This window comes from Trametes versicolor, assembly GCF_000271585.1.
Source record: "Trametes versicolor FP-101664 SS1 unplaced genomic scaffold TRAVEscaffold_6, whole genome shotgun sequence".
NCBI classification, from domain to species: Eukaryota; Fungi; Basidiomycota; class Agaricomycetes; order Polyporales; family Polyporaceae; genus Trametes; species Trametes versicolor.
In genome coordinates, this window is record NW_007360326.1 from 379,503 (window position 1) to 395,695 (window position 16,193).

General features: G+C 57.6%; 5 protein-coding genes across 5 annotated transcripts in view; all 5 read right to left on the reverse strand.

Moving 5' to 3' along the window:
* The window catches only part of TRAVEDRAFT_76479 (uncharacterized protein), a gene marked incomplete at both ends in the record, with an annotated part of 1,128 nt that extends 734 nt beyond the window's left edge, over nt 1-394 (reverse strand). Inside the window, one exon of the mRNA XM_008040372.1 lies at nt 246-394. Within this exon, the coding sequence (XP_008038563.1) occupies nt 246-394 (149 nt within the window). The remainder of the gene's footprint in view (nt 1-245) is intronic.
* A 1,910-nt stretch (nt 395-2,304) lies between these two features.
* TRAVEDRAFT_71880 (uncharacterized protein) lies at nt 2,305-5,735 on the reverse strand (the record flags this gene model as incomplete). Its single annotated transcript, XM_008040373.1, has 6 exons — nt 2,305-2,664; nt 2,715-2,980; nt 3,038-4,048; nt 4,117-4,752; nt 4,821-5,327; nt 5,396-5,735. 6 exons carry the CDS (start codon nt 5,733-5,735, stop codon nt 2,593-2,595), a joined length of 2,832 nt encoding a protein of 943 aa, XP_008038564.1. The 3' UTR covers nt 2,305-2,592.
* Nucleotides 5,736-7,093: 1,358 nt separating this feature from the next.
* On the reverse strand, nt 7,094-8,614 carry TRAVEDRAFT_64766 (uncharacterized protein). The gene is made up of 5 exons (XM_008040374.1): nt 8,137-8,614; nt 8,014-8,074; nt 7,878-7,958; nt 7,467-7,821; nt 7,094-7,411 (listed from the first exon to the last, which is right to left on the reverse strand). Exons 1-5 carry the CDS (start codon nt 8,370-8,372, stop codon nt 7,224-7,226), a joined length of 921 nt encoding a protein of 306 aa, XP_008038565.1. The 5' UTR covers nt 8,373-8,614; the 3' UTR covers nt 7,094-7,223.
* A 1,171-nt stretch (nt 8,615-9,785) lies between these two features.
* TRAVEDRAFT_123946 (uncharacterized protein) lies at nt 9,786-10,383 on the reverse strand (the record flags this gene model as incomplete). Its single annotated transcript, XM_008040375.1, has 2 exons — nt 9,786-10,079; nt 10,138-10,383. Coding segments are annotated over 2 exons (540 nt in total), but the record flags the coding sequence as incomplete, so codon positions are not given.
* Nucleotides 10,384-14,702: 4,319 nt separating this feature from the next.
* Nucleotides 14,703-15,672, reverse strand: TRAVEDRAFT_20293 (uncharacterized protein; the record flags this gene model as incomplete). The annotated part of the gene is made up of 2 exons (XM_008039890.1): nt 14,703-14,720; nt 14,779-15,672. 2 exons carry the CDS (start codon nt 15,670-15,672, stop codon nt 14,703-14,705), a joined length of 912 nt encoding a protein of 303 aa, XP_008038081.1.
* Between the last annotated feature and the right edge of the window lie 521 nt (nt 15,673-16,193).

Below are 16,193 nucleotides of genomic sequence, written 5' to 3' on the forward strand. Positions count from 1 at the left end.
CTAGATGCAGACGGCAGGCGACCGCCCACACCGCCAACGGCATGCGCTCCGCAAGGGTCAGGAGGTGGTCTGTCAGAACAGAGACGGGAGATTCCATCTCGTACTTCATCGCGGCGCGGAGCATGGTCTCTATCGCATCCAGGGGCTGGCCGAGGGGAGGGTTTCTAATAGGGTAGCAGATGCGGAGAAGCGTCTCGATCGTCCCGCTGTCCTCGGCGAGATCGACGATGGGTGCGTGCGGAGACTCGGCGTCCGCTTGAGGTTGCGGGAGTAGGAACATGCTATCGAACACCGGCGAGGCTTCGATGAGAATGTGGCGACGAACCCGGAAGTCTACGCGATCGCAGGTGCGTAGGACGATGTCCGCACAGGGCTTGTCGAAAGGGTATGGAGCGAGTCGACTTTGGGAGGAGGACTCCTGTAGGGAACCATCGTCGGTCGCCGGAGGAGAATTGACCTCGGCCGATGGCAACGACATGCTCGAGAAGACAGGGCGTAATGGAGTGAGGGACAGCAAGAAGAGGACGAGGAAGAGGTGGTGGACCTGCGCTTGCGCGGCTTCATACTGCCTGTCACATGCTGCAGCAGTGTGCAGCTCTTTGCGGACCGCGATTCTACAGGGCATCAGTTGCCTCTCCAGGAGGCACGTTGTGACCTCGTGTAACTGCTGCAGAACAGAAAGCTGCGATAGAATACGCATGGGGTACTATTTTACGGCGGCCTACCGCAGTTCAAAGTTCTGCAAAGTTTCTTTGAATGAGCACCGAGCTACCTGGACACAAATGGCAGACCCCTACCGGAGAATTCGTCTTCTGTATGTAATTGAACACATTCCAGAGCTGCATAGACCTGAGAGAGGTATCGATATCGGTGCATGCGAGACGAGGGGTCGACTAGGGGTCGACTACGGGACCAGATACTCACCTTCCCTGAAGGGCATTCAGTTTTCATCGTGTTCGTGATCACTTACCTTTTCACACCCTCTACTCGGTCAAATACCGGTGTGGCCGAGGCTAGCGCCCGCGTAGCGCGTGAGCGCTTATATGTCTAAGCCTCTCTCGACGAGAACTCGTATGTGCTTGCCTCGTACCGAGCATTCCACCGTGTCCCCTGACCTCAAGAAGCTCAAATATTACTCTAAAACCCTGAAGCCTACGACTTCTCGCCGATTTTGTGGTCAACGCCCACACATGCTAATTAGCTGACATTTACACCGGTTAATGTCACCCTGGGGGTCCGCAGAGGGTGTCCTGCTAATTAGCTCCGGTCAATTAGACCCCGACCCTGATTGCCCGCGCCCTAATGCGAGTATGTAATGAGAGTGTCGAGTAACTGAAGCCCTCCACGCCACTCACAAAGGTCAGTCTTTGCGGCACCCTCGTCCAGCGCATCAGCCCCAGTGACCGACGTCGGGACATGATGCTAATGAGCTCTCGGCACACGCGTAGCTCCTATCGAAATACGGCATCCGCGTGAACATGCGCGAATCCAAGCGCAAGCGCCGCACGAAGCCTGAGATAGATGCGGATGCAGAGCAGGAGGACGCGTCTGCGCGCCGCAGTGGCCAGACCGCCGCCGGGTCGTCGTCCCCGACGCGGACAGCGCAGTGCTCGGGCCCACAAGCACCACGTCAGTCGCGTCGTCCTCCGCGTCCGGGCCATACGCGCGGCCGCGAGTGCGCAGGCTCTCGCGCGGGCCCGCGCACGGCATGTACCGCGGGCCCATGGACGTCGATGAGCGGGACGCGGGCTGCTGAGCGGCCGCCTAGCTCCTGCTCTCTGCTTGTGCTCCGCACCTTGCCAACGTCTTGTGCGCCGTGTGCGCCGGCCATCCCTCGCGCGATCGTGGCCTCCACCTGCGTTGCTTGCCGTGGTACGCTAGTATGCTCGCGTCTCATGTGCCGCCCCGTTCCCGTATGTAGTTTCTCACACCTGGTGGGACACGCCCGCGCGCCCCGTTGATATCGTGTGTATACTCGTAGCTATCGCTGCTGTCATCATCGCATCGCTCCGCTGTCAGTCTCGACGATGCCATAGTTCATCGTAACCATATTGCAGCCCGGCACTGGGGCTCACACTTTCGCAAGTCTCGCAAATTTTGGTGGCCGAACCGAGCCCCCTATGCGCTGCTGCCGGGCTTCGTTGGCCTCGTCGTCGATAAAAACGCAACACCAATGCAAAGCCGACCACCTGCTCGCCTCAGCGACCGCGAACTGCACGCGCGTCCCCCACTCGCTCGTTTTGTACGCCTCCTACGTGCTCGTATTCGTGCTGTACCTGGCGAGGAATCGAGCGTGTAAATGATTGTATGACCTGCGATACGGTTCATTCCGTAGCCGAACGTAGGGCTTAGATCGTAGCCAATCGTGACGTAGACAGCCTTAAAACTGGAGATATTACTACATACTACTCCCGAGAGGAGGGGGCCCTTTTGCATTCCAACTAGGCACGCATCGATATCCACGGCGTTCCGTACACCGTGCCCGTACACAATCGGCACCTCTGAGTGCCGAACTGGGTCCGCTTTATAGATCTGTGTCCGGAAGGTGTCGCAGGAGGCGAGATCATCGATCCTCCTGGTCGACGGGAAGCCTCAGGTACGGGTTCGGAATCGGCGCCAGGCTCGACGAACGGATGCGGCGACTCGGTGCCGCAACGTGGTCGCCTGCGTATTTGTTAGTACGCCGCGGCGCATTAGAACGAGCTAGGACTTACGCTTGCGGCTCCCACTGGGTGACCGCTGGTGTCTCTTGAAGGAACTGGTGGGGCTGTCGACTGGGTTGCCGTCACCCCGCGATCCTCCCCCGCTTGTCCGTTCTGTGCAGGCGCCGAGGCATTGTTCGCCGCGTCCCCTGGCTTGCGCCTCAGCAATTTCAACCGAGTATCCTCCAGCTCAGCTAGGAGATCCTCAGCGGTGCGCGGGTCTAGCGGGTCGTAATTGTCCCTTATGCCCACGGCGTCGTCCGGTTTCTTCGTTTGGGCTTGTATAGGTTATATGATGAGCGCGGTCGCTCATGCGGCTATGGCGCAACACTCACGATATCCCTCCAATCTCCTCACTGTCGTTGCGAGCCCCTTGATGTCGCCCCCAAGTTGGAGGAACCGAGTGACCTCGAGGCTATCCTGGGCAAGTTGAGGGATGGTGTAGGCCCGCTTTCTACGAAGCTTCCGCCAACGCGACTGAATCACGCGAACAGTCACGTCCGCGTTTCGATGCTGGACCTGCACCGCGCGTAGTTCGGATATTGCCTGGTCGTACTCATTCTGGTGCGGTTGGCATCGGGAACGTACACCGTGCAAGGCCTCTGTGGAACAGCGTATGCGGCCATACTTGGATGGGTGGGTGTGATACGCAACACATGTGCGGTGCGCAGGCAGCGAGCGAGTGCGAGTGGTCGTGGAGCTGGTATAGAGGTTAGAGTGGTAATAGCGTCCGGTGGGGAGTGAGTGCGACCTCAGGTTCGTCGACAAGGCACGACCAAGCTGAGAACTGCTTGCTGTTTCTCTCTCGCGGCGTTCCGCCATGAAATGGGTTTCTTGCACCGGACGTTCTCCAGTTCGGCTCCCCTCCGTACGACGCTTCACCTGCGCAAGCCGCCTCTCCTCCGCAATACGCTTTTTGTCGGCAAATCGCTCCGCTGCAAGTTGCCGTTCTTCCGCAGCTCGGCTCCCCTCCCCCGTAATATGTTTCTCCTCGGCAACCCAGCTTCCGTTCGCAATGGGTCTCTCCACCGAGTCAAGTCGCTGCTCTGGCGCTGGCCCAACGTAGGCCTCCGCTGTGCGCCCTTGCTGCGAAAGACACTCCGCCACGAGTCGCTGTTCCGCAAGATGCTCCGTTGCACGTTGTCTCTCTTCAGCAAGGCGCCGCTCGTCTGCCTCAACACGCCTTTGCTCTGCGATCCGCGTCTGCTCCGTGTGTTGGTGCTTATCCGGGCGCCTCTGCGCGTCGGCCAGAGCGGTCTTCTGCTGGCTGAGCTGCTTTGCGACTTTCTCTGTGCAGTTTATAAGATTGCGGAGATGCTGGAGCCGTATTTCGTGACCCTCGTCCGCTACAGCGCCGACGCCGTATGTTAGCACTCGTGATTCCATGCAAGCAAGGCTGAAAGGGAAAACATACGCTCCAAAAAGAACCGCCTGAGGCAATCCTCCCGCTGGTGCATCTCCATCTGGAGAGTGCCAATGCAACGCCGCGCCGTCTCCATCGCCTTGTCCAAGTCGGCCAGACCACACACGATCGCGTCACTGTAGGGGACGAGCGCATATAGACGCTTTGCCTCCTCGAAGGTCGCCTCGTATTCTGTTGTGCGTCGGACGTACTCCTCGCGGTGCGCGGAACAAAGATGTGGGAGGCGCCCATCGGGCCCGCGGTGCCCTCGCTCGGAGCACGGCGGCTCGTCTTCGTGAGGCACGATCTGACAGAGATCTTCTTGCCTGCCTGTTGTGTGTATTTCCTCTGCAAGACGATTCTTCTCCGCAAGGCCCTCCGCCACCAAATGACTCTCTTCTGCTAGAGCCTTCTCCTCTGCAAATCGCCTCTGCTCCGCAAGTTGCTTCCGAGTCTCCTCCACACGGTTGTGTTCCGCAAGGCGTGCCGCTGCCAATCGGATAGCTTCCAACCGTTCCTTTTCCTCCACTCGCAGCTTCCACTCGTCAAGGAGAGCGGTCTTTTTCTGGAAGAGCTCCCGTGCTACGTCTTTTGCGCGGTGAAGCTTTCCATACAGACCTTGGATGCAAGTTTGGTGGCTCTCGTCCACTATAGTGTCATGACGGCGTGTCAGCACTCATCACTTCAAACGAACCGGGCTGGGCAGGACGACGTACGCTCCACGAAGAACCGCCTGTGGTGCTCCTCCCGCTGGCTGATCTCCGCCTGGAGGGTGTCGATGCAGCGGCCCGCCGTCTCCATCGCCTTCTCCACGTCGGACAAGTCGCGTAGATCATAGCGGTCCAGGCGGACGAGAGCATACAGGCGCGTTGCCTTCTCGGAGGTCGCCATGTATTCCGCCAAGAGCCGGCCGTACTCTTCGTGATGGAACGCACAGAGTCGAAAGGGCCCGCCGTCAGGCCCGCGGCTCCCCCGCTGGAGACATGATGGCTCGCCCTCGGGCAGCATAACTTGGCAGAGGCTTTCGGGCTCGGATGGGTGCTCCCCTTCCACAAGACCATTCTCCGTAAGTTGACTCTTCTCCCCCAGCGCCATCTCCTCCACGCGCCGTTTCTGCTCGTCGACGAGATCAGTCTTCTTCTGGCGGATTCGTGTCACGGCGTCCTCTACGTCGCACATCTTTGCACGCAGTTGTTCGATGAACATCCGGTGTCCCTTGTCCGCTATAGCGCCCCGGCCGCATGTAAGCACCCATATATCTAAGAGAACAGGGTTGAACGCGATGACGCACTCTCACGAAAGAATCGCTGGTGATGCGCCTCTCGCTGGCGGATCTCCGCATACAGGGCATCAATGCAGCGGCTTGCAGCCTCCACCGCCTGTTCCGCATCGGCCAGCTCACGCAGGGCCTCGACGTTCAAGCAGAGCTGCGCGTGCAGATGCTTTGCCTCGGCGGATGTCTCCTTGTATTCCGCCGTGCGCCGGCCGTACTCCTCGCGGTGCTTCCAGCAGAGTTGGGGGAGGTCCCCGTCGCGTCCGCGATGCCCTCGCTGGTTGCATGGCATCTCGTCCCCGTGAGGCACGATCTGGCAGTTGCCTTCAATCTCGTATGGGCCCAACAGACTGGACATTGCTGTCGACTGCGAGTGGGCCGAAGAGACAGAAGCTGTGGGCGGCTAAAGAGGCCAGATGGGATCGATGTCGCCGGCGGTGACGGCGTCGACTCAAGTTGCAGCCGCACGCCAGACGTAGTGTCCTGCAGGATGGACGATGAGTGAAGATTGTGCGCAGAGGAGCGAAAGATAGGCCGCACCCACGCGGCCGGGGAAGAGAGCCTGTGCATGGCAGAAGGTTGACCGATCGTTCACGTACATATTCTGCCACCACGCGCCAGACATGAGGCCTCGAGGCCTGAGGAACATCTTCACCATATGTACGTACATACCTGCTTCTTGGTTATTCTTCGGAAGCGTACCCTGCGTGTGATGCCGGACGTGAGAAGGCACAAATGATCGTTCAAGGGAGGCTGGAACCTCTTGTGAGGGGGGTGGTGATGACCCCCGTGGGAACGGCTAGCGCTAAGTTTGAACGTGCTGACAGCGAACGCGCCTCGCTCACTCCTCGTCAGGCCGGACGAATCGCTAGCGACAGCATGGTGAACACGTCTGAGGACGAGGCTGAGGAGCAGCACAAAATCTTGTACTTTAGTAGCTCCGATTTCTTGCAGATATTATGGTATTGGCTCGGCCGAAGTTCTCCTTATATACAACTTGTGCTGTACCCGGCCGTGCCGGGTTTAGCTTACACGATATTCGACGATCTTAGCTCTATGCTGCTCGGTCGCCAGACGGCTGACTTCCACAGCTGGAGCGTCCAATAGGGAGGGGCCAATGGTTACGCTGGAGGAGAGTTTTGCGCGGAGTCGTGTCTAGTCAAGAGCACGGTCAGTGCCTCAGTCTCGCGCGCACGGATGGTGGCAAGAGCTCTATATTAATTACCTAGTCAAGAGCACGGTCAGTGCCTAAGGAATGACTGTTAGTGTACCATAAAAGAGCGACATAAAACGAATGAGTCGTACCTCAGTCTCGCGCGCACGGATGGTGGCAAGAGCTGAGGTACTCGAGAAGAAAATCGACGAGACGAGCCCGGCGCGATGCTGATGTAAGCTTAGCGCCGAGCGTTCAGTAAGTGAGTGAACTAATCGGGTAAGTAGAGCGCTTATAGCGCGTAAGTAATTACTAGCAGATTCCCGTGCCTCCGCCACGAATATCTTAACGGTTAATTTTGAGATTGCAATAGGAGGAAAGCACAGAGTGACGCAAGTTCACGCGCACGGCAGATGAGCCTGAGAGCAAGGTGCCGAGTGGTGGGGTCTAGGCACGGTAGCGCTCGTCTTGGGCGCCTTTGGAGGGCACTCTTCTGCTGCCAAAATGATTTATTTCGTGGATTCAGGCAGTCCAAACTATCAAACAACTACCTCAATGGCTTAGATATGAGTATAGCTACCCTACAAAACCGGTTCTGGCCGGAGAACGTACAAACTGATACCGTAGATGCGCAAATTTTAGAAGATCATTGTGGCCAATTAGACATATCAACAGCTCATGCTAAGTTAAGAGTCAAGCCAATACACCGCTGCTGGCAGCGCCGTCCTGATCGCTGTCCTGTGAGCATGAGGACTGTCCTACTACAGTATCTACAGAGTCCTCCAACGATACCGCACGCTTCTTCACCGGAGGAAGCGGCGTGTCGGGTGCATCTTGGAAATTCAACCTGCGTCTTGTGCCGGTGGGCGGCGTAGTGGGATCTGTGATGTGCTAGAGCGTCAATAGAAGGTCAGAAGGCTGTAATGGAACACTCACTGTGGACAGGAAGCGAGACATGGGAGCGGGGAAAGTATGCAACACTTTCGAGCGTTATGCGGAACGACTCAGCTGCCATAACCCGGGGGGAGCGTTCGATGCCAGTAAGACGGCCTATGACTGCGGCGTTCGATCCCTCCGTGCTCGGAAGAGGCTTCTTGCTGTTCTTGAAGCGACCAGTGTCCGGGATCTCTACCTGTACGGCGACTGATCCCGGGTTGGCCTCCCTAAGCTGTTGAACAAATTGGGTGGCCTGCACGTCAAACATGGCTTGATCGCGCTGGATATTGCGAGAGGGGCCGTTAGCAATCAGCATAGGCTGCTGATGAGCGTCAGCACCAGGTGCATGAACCATCTATCACTGGAGATGAGTACAGTACCGTCGTATCGTGTAAGATTCAGAGCACTCACCCAGATGATGTCGCCAATGAGGTCATAGTCCGTGTACGGAGCCATGGTGCACAGGTCTGCGACTTCGTTGGGCTGGGCAACCTAAAAACAATTAGTATACTTGTCGGATGCAGAATGATGGCAGAGCGATACTCACCGTGGCCATGACCGCAAACGTCCCATTCTCGGGAATCTCCAGGTTGTCCTTATTGAAGTAACTGTCATAAGAGATCATGTGTCAGCAGGTCATCAGGAAAGCGACAGTAGAGATTGAACGTACCGGAAGCAGGCCGTTAGAGGCATAGACTCCTCTCCCATCCAGAAGCTCGCGTCGAAGGTGATGGAGCGCACCTTTGACGGATTGGCAAGCCGCGGATTCTCGAGCACCGCCATCCCAAAAATGCAGGCTGAGCCCGGAGGGTGCTGTACCGGCGAACTGACAGAGCGGGCGGGATTGGGAGTTTTAGTAGCAGATGAAGAAGAAATAGATGGTGCGAAGACGGTCTTGCGAGCCATGCCAGTAGCAGGGTGAAGCAGATATAGGCAAGAGGAGTGGTAGGCTGAGAGGCACTGGAAAGAGAGCTGGTGCGGTCGGGGTATAGCCCGCTTCTGCCGTCCTTTTGTACTGAGCTGCGGGTAGTCGAACGAAGTTTCGAGACATAGCGAGCTCCCACCAGCGTCAAGCCCGAGTGACTCGACATCATAGTAGTGGGTTGCCTACTCAACACGTAGGTTGTCGCCCAGAGCTCGGATCTCGGTGTGTAGGTGGGCCAGTAGTGCCAAGGCAAACAGTGGGTGGGCTAGAGTGCGAGCAGGAGCAGAGTGCAGCGCGCCGGGTGCTGCCGCCGCACCATCCATCGTGCTGCGCTGCATGGGCGCTACGTGAGCGCCTATCCTGCAAAGGCATCGTTTGAACACCAATCCCTTTGATTTACTCTGAGACTACTACTTCTAGTCTAACAGTACTTCTGGATATACGATGTTTGCGGTAGTACCTAAATGATCATAAGGCAAAAGAATCTGAATGTGTCTAGGTGAGCTTACACGCGACAGCGCAACGTACAGCTGTCCATGCGTGAAAATAGGAATGCGGAGATCGAGCCCTACATGCTTCACTGATTGTCCTTGTGCCTTGTTTATGGTCATGGCAAAAGCGAGGCGAATGGGGAACTGGCGTCGGGAGAGCTTGAAGGGGAAGTTGCCGGCGTTGGATGCAGGATTGAGGACTATGCGAGGCAATAAAGCGATTTCTCCGTGATGCGACCCACCAATGAGCTCGACCTCGAGCACCCTATTGGACATGCGGCGAACAATCATACGGGTCCCATTGCAGAGACCACGCGATGGTGCCAGGTTGCGGAGAAGGATGACTGGACAACCGACCTTCAGATGCAGCTCTCCGAGTGGTAATCCCGAAGCCCTGAGTGAACGAAGGTATTCGGGAGGGTAACCGTCGTTATCGAGCTCCTGATCTGCTCCAGGTTCGAGGATGATGGAGTCGACAGAGTGGAAAACCCGTTCTTCCCCTGCGAGACAGTCTAGCACTCGCTGGTTGACGTCGTCGACGTCCTCATTCCGCGCAGAGAGAATGGAGCGGTTGAGGAAGTAGTCGGGTGGGGGCGGGGGATATGAAGAGATGCCGTCGTATACTGACTCGATCAGCGAGTCTATGTCAGAGCAGCTAAGCATGTGCTCAGGAAGGCGGACTTCAGATGGGTCGTCAGGCTCATGAGCCCGCCCATGACCAACATCTAGTAGCCATTGTGCGAAGCGATGGTTGTCTTCGTCGGGGTCAAGCCTCATGTTCTGCCGGAGGTGGAGGACTTCAATGTGCTGCCAAAGATGAGACCTTCGCAACGACGCGTCGACGATGTCCTCCCGGGATCCCTTGACAACAACGGGAAGGATTTGCTGGAAATCCCCACCAAACACGACAGTGATGCCGCCAAAGGGGCGGTCGTCATTGCGTAGATCACGGAGTGTGCGGTCGACAGCTTCAGGTGCCCAGCGATGTTGGTTGGCGGCCTCATCCCATATGATCAGACGCACACGGCGAAGCATGGCTGCATACGGGCTGTCCTTGGGAATGGCGCAGGTTGATTGTGAGTTCAAGCTTTCCACGGGAATCTTGAACATGGAGTGCGCTGTGCGACCTCCTTCTAAAAGAAGTGCAGCGATCCCAGAGGATGCAACGCAGAGGACGATCAAGCCTTCCCCGCGGATCTGTAATAGCACATCCGTGATTAGAGACTGATTCCAATGAGACAGAGCATATACACACCTTGTGACACAGCGCACTATAGAGAAATGTCTTCCCGGTGCCGCCAGGCCCGTGCACAAAGAACAGCTTGTGCTCTTGATTGGTGACCGCATTGATGATCGTCTCGAACGCAGCCCGCTGACCTGCATTGAGACGTGTCTGCTGCTCCTGTGCTTGCTCTTGTTGCTGTTGTGGGTCATAGTCGAGCTGTTCAGCTATGTAGGTGTTCTCAACTTCCGCACCCCAGTTGCGCACAGGGAGAGGCATGCCAGGATACTGCGCAAGGGAGGAGCCATGCTCACGGAGTACCCGGTCAAGAAGGAAGAGCCCGTAGTCATAGACCTCCTCGTCAGATGCATTGGGTCGGCCTAGCGTAGATAGACGATGGCGGAGGTCATCGCAGATGTTGTGTCGGAAGTCGTGCCAAAGGACGCCCGGACGTGCGGGCTGACAGAACTGGAGGAGTGTGGCAAAGAGGTAGCGGAGTCGACCGCCTGTTTGCATCTCTGCCGCCTCTTGCAGGCACTCGCGCCACTCGCCATCGTCTTGGAGGAGTCCGCGAGCCAGACAGGCTGCGTAGAAGGAAGGGTGGACCTCCCCGTTTACTGTACGCAGGTCTTCGAAGGAGGTGGGACCACGCACGACGGTGAGCAGGAGGCGGAGGTAGAAGCGTTCGCCTGCGTTCGGCGAGACGAAGTACAGTCGCCCCAAGGCAAACCCACGTTTCCTCGGAACCCAGCGTTTGCCACGCTGCTGCCAGACGAAGAACTGAGGGAATTCTTGATAGGTGTACTGGCGAGCAATCACCCCAACGTCGTCGCTAGCGCATGCTTCAAAGAACGCCGTAAGCATTGTGCGTTCATTTGCCGCACGCTCGAGAACTGCAGCTGGGTCCTCCGCCGGGTTGTAGACGGTGAGATGTTGTCCCGGGAGATGTATCTGAAGACGCACAACGGCCGGACTCTGTTCGTGGAGATCGAAGTGCAGTGTCCTCCAGACGGCTTCCGGTGCGGAGACGTATCGAGCGTCAATATAAGACTTGATCTCGTCGCGTCGGTGCACCTCGAGCGTACCGCGGTCATGGCCTTTGTGGATGTACTTGGTGACGTACTTCACCGACGCAAAGGTGACTGAGCATTCAACGTTGATATGGCAGTTGTAGCGCACCAGGAGATAAGGATTGTACGGTACAATCCAACGGTTGTCGACCATGTGCCGGTTGACCATGTACGCACGGCCATCATCGGGGCGTCGATAGAGCGGGTATCCATCCTGGTTCAGCGACGTGTGCTCCTGGAACGGTTTGGGGTAGCGTTTTGAGCACTTCCCGTTGTCCATGCAAGGAGCGGATGGATTGAGTGCACCGCAAGGACCGTGAACCATGCGAGCCTTGACCGTCTCGAACAGGAGAGGCTCCCGATCTGGGTCAGGCCACGTTGCTCGGATAGCAGAGTCTACAGCAGTGGGGTCGAGGAGTTTGTCACGGCGGTCAAGAAAGATCAGGAGGTGCATATGCGGAAGACCTCGTTTTTGGAACTCGATGGTGTAGATGTGAGCAACAGCGCGGCCGAATATCCCGTCGCGAATGACCTCTCTGATGAGGGCGTTCTTCTTGAGGTTGAACACCCTAGCGATGAGGTCAGGTCGGTCGGTCGGATCCTGTCCCGGAAGGAGCTCCCTCTCGATCTCCGGCCAGCGCGGATTGGCTGTCATGGTGAGGAAGAGGTCGATGTTGCGATAGTAGCGTGCGATGGCCATGCCGTCCTGGAAGAGCTGTTGCATATAGCGAGGGCTGGCGGTGAAGGAGGAAGGGAGTACGATGAGTTGCCCTAGATCATCCAAGTTCACATCCCGGCCACCCCGTAGGGCGTCCTCGAGGCCACTGTAGACTGCGGCACGGAGCTGAGATTGGTGGTCGCGGAGGTATCGGAGCCTGCTCTGCTCTGCGGAGGCCCACATGTCGACGATGTACTGCTGAAACAGGCGTCCACCCCGGAGCACTGTGGAGAACTCGTCGTGGCGTACCTGAATAGAAACCTATTGTGAGAAACACTGTCAAGATAAAGCAGTGGCTGATAGGGCCATACCTGTATCTGGTAGGCATAAAATCGTGTCTGTGATAAGCGGCGACGGCCGTCCTCGAGTCGAAGGTCCCAGTGCCACCCGTGTGTGCCGAACGGAAAAAGGAGGGTGTACTGGAGAGGGGCATACGCAGGGTGCGTCTCACTGATGCGCTGCAACGGACCTGCACGACGACGGAGAATGATGTCTCGGCCGCTAGATCCTGCTGGTGGCTCTCCCATTCCAGGAAGTACAACCGCCACATCATCCGCAGTGGGCAGGTTGTATCGACGGCGATCGTGTTCAGTGTTGGCCACCAGACGCACACAGATGTCGGCCGAGTCGTCGTGCAAGGAGAGGACTTCGTACGCATGCTTGTACACTTCGGCGTAGCGATGCGAAGCCAGGAGCATGCGTTGGAGGCGCTCTAGCGTATCCGCGCGCAAGTTGCTGTTCCGTCGAGCGCGTTCCTGCAAAGCCATACGTGGGTCGAAGATGTAGAGCTGCGAAAAAACGGGAGGGCGTCCTTCAACAGGAAGGAGAGAGCCGGAGAGATGACAGAGCTCCCCATGTATGCGAAACACGTACGGCGCACGGCCGCCATGCCGGTTGATGGCCTCGTCGATTTCAACACCAAGCGACGTGAAGGCAAACGCAGCATTGTACTGCCGTATGTTGTCTCTGAATTCTCGAGCTTGCGGGGAGTCGCCAGTGAAGAGGTTGCGGAGTGCGAGGGGAGGGTCGGGGTAGGCGGGAAGACACACTTGACCGCTGTCGCAGCACTGACCGAAGCGCGGATGCGCGGCTGAGCTGCTTGCAAGTCGCTCTGCCGCCCAATGCAGCGCACGGCAGGACGGACACTCTACATCCATGCGCCCCAAATTGTGGCGTGCGACGTCGGCTTCGTTGTATGGCCTACGTGCAAGAGGCAAGAGTGCACGTGCTCTATGCACTGGGGCAAGATTCTGCTCTGTGGCCCGGGAAATGTCAGTATCTTGTACACAGATGGAGCTCTATGCCACTGAGCTCACCATCCGAATGTTGGTTTGCTACAATGGGCGCTGCATCAGCGGGTGGTAGCACGGACCTGTCTTCAGGAGGCGGAGTGACGGGGGCATGATTCTCAACAGGTCTGTGAGCGTCGTGCTCCAAATTTTCAGCCCGAGGCTCCGTTGGGGCATAGCCCTCGTTGGTTGGAGGCGGTGTAGGGAGAGGAGCACGGGGAGCTATTGGACAGTCAGCGGACTGAGCCTGCTCTCAGTGTGAAATAATGTATACCACACCTGTGCCTGTAGGTCGTACGTCGCGCTCAAATCGGCCATCTGGTCCGGAGTAGACGAAGAAGATACGCTGCTGTTGGGGCGGCGGTGGCGGTAGTTCATCCTGGTTTTGTCGTGAGTGTGAACTACGGTGTTCTGCTAGTCCTTGCAACCGTATTGAACGCTGTAGCAACGGTACACGTGTATATAAGTACTTACTGTGGGTCCTCTCTGCACTGGCTGAAGGCCCTGCGCTGGCAGGAACGTACTGCGCGAACCGAATTTGTCCATTCCGAGGGACCGGAGGTTGACGGTTGCGGAAGGGCGTGCGGGCTCGGGGAATCCCTGCCAAGCTCTCAACCGCGTCGGATTGTTCATGGTGCGGCAGACATGTTGAAGGAGATTCACTGCGCAGCTCTCTGAGAGTCGCAGGAGGGGAGAGCGGGAGATTTTCTTGTTCTTCTTCCACTCGATGGCGCCGGGGACGGTCTCCGAGCACTTCATTGGCCTGCTCCTCTTCCCGCAAGCGTCTTGATCTCTGGCGGGCAGAAGCACGGCGCTCTTCAGCGGATCTCGCATCCTCTTGACGGATAGACCGGGCTCTTAGTGTCATCGAGGTCGCGGGCGACGTAGGGAGGGACGGACAGGCCGGACAGGCCGCTCGCTCTTGGCCGCTGGGGCGACGGCCGATCCATCGGGGGCGGCGGGACTGCTAGAAAAGTCGACGTCATGTTGCTGCCAGGGGTGCCTGCGCCGAGCGTGCGCGACGCGACGAAAGAGGGCGCGACCGCGACGCGTCGGTGGCGCGGTTAAACCGCCGCAAGAGGCGCATCAACTCATGGGCGCCTGTTTAGTGCGGTCGTCTGCCGGAATGTCCCGTCTCCCAAGCGCCCGTAACTTAGCAAGCTGGTTTTATATGTCCGAGAGTGCGTCTGATCTGGCAACGCATATGGAGACATGTGGAATTAGGTCCACAGTGCGGCCATGAAATTCGATTATTTCCCCAAACCTCGTAGCGTAGACGATGCACGGTGCAAGGTAAGATGGTGCTACTAAAACAGGCAACTTCCATAAAAGGCGACCGATGCTCTATACAATAGAAGATAAGTAAGTCCGGTGTAACCTCCTTCAACAGAGTGGACACGCGGGTTTCGAAACGAGGACGGAAAGATACTACCTACCCTGATGACTTATCCACAGCTCACGACTTTTATAGACACAAATACCGTCACTTCTGGCAATTCGACCGCACAAGATACGGAGCTACTAGATCTCGAGTGTGGCCTATATCCGATGTAGTAAGAACCAGCGCAACTGTATAATTGCAAAGCTTAGCACGCACCGTCGAAACTTGCTCCGAAATCTCTCGCAGACTGTTACAGACCTTCGCTAGGTCCCGCGAGCGGTTTTTGCAGGTGGGGCACCAAAACCCGCTGGCGATAGTTCCATCGAGGATCGATGCAACGTTATGTTCGACGCCGTATGGCTGACTGCGGGCTTCGAGACACATCTTCGAGACGTACTTGCACAACCATAGCTTTTTAGTAGAGGACCTGAATCCTCCGTGCTCGTGTCCACAAAGGGACACGTCGGAACCCCCAGCACTGGCCGGCTCCGGAGCCCTGGGAGGAGGCGCCGGAGTGTGTACAGCGGGCCCAGCTGTGAGGGTTCCAGAGGCGGGACGTTCGGGGTCTCTGGGGAACCTACGCTCGAGCAGTCCTGTGGCAGCCGCACGACACGAGGCGTGGTAGGTGAGCAGGCGGTGGTACGCCAAAGCAGGTGTGTCTTCTAATTCCGGAATATACACCCCATCTGGCGACTTGTCGAGCGAATCCTTTGCGGCATCCTGCGCGCGTTCGCGCAGACCCCGGGTGACGGCGACGCAATACGCACAGAATGGGTCCATCTTCGCCTCCACTTCCCATAGCCTCTCCACTTCGCGAGTAACCGCATCCGTGTGATACTTCTCCGCAAGACACAGGAGATCGGCGACGATGTGCAGGTCGTATAGCGAGGGTGTCTCCATTCGCGGGTAGCAGAGTCGCAGAAACGGGGCGAGCACTGCGGCCCGCGCGTTCACGTGCACGGTGGGGAGCTTCATCTCCTGCGTGTTTGCTGGGGCGTCGTGCCCGTCGATGGCGTCTGCGACATCCCTGGCAAATTCCGCAGCCCCGATATCATCCAGGAATCTACTCGAGATGGCGCAGAGCACGTCCTTGTGTACCCCGAACTCCATTCCGTCGGAGGATCGACATATGACGGTGGGAGGCTGATCGTCTGGGAAAGGGACCGGGGGCCATACATGGAGCGAGTCGTCAGTTTCTGTGTTGCGCGATGCCTCAGGAGGCGAAAGGAACGGGAGCTGCATGTCGCCGGAGGAGCGAGGGGTGCGATGGAACTCGCGCAAACGGAAGTAGTCGCCAGCGCAGATGCCGTTCATTCCACTGAGACTATTGAAGTCAAGTGATGGCACATTCCGCAATTGCTGGGCGGCGAGTTTGGCAACGTCTTCTAGATGCAGACGGCAGGCGACCGCCCACACCGCCAACGGCATGCGCTCCGCAAGGGTCAGGAGGTGGTCTGTCAGAACAGAGACGGGAGATTCCATCTCGTACTTCATCGCGGCGCGGAGCATGGTCTCTATCGCATCCAGGGGCTGGCCGAGGGGAGGGTTTCTAATAGGGTAGCAGATGCGGAGAAGCGTCTCGATCGTCCCGCTGTCCTCGGCGAGATCGACGATGGGTGCGTGCGGAGACT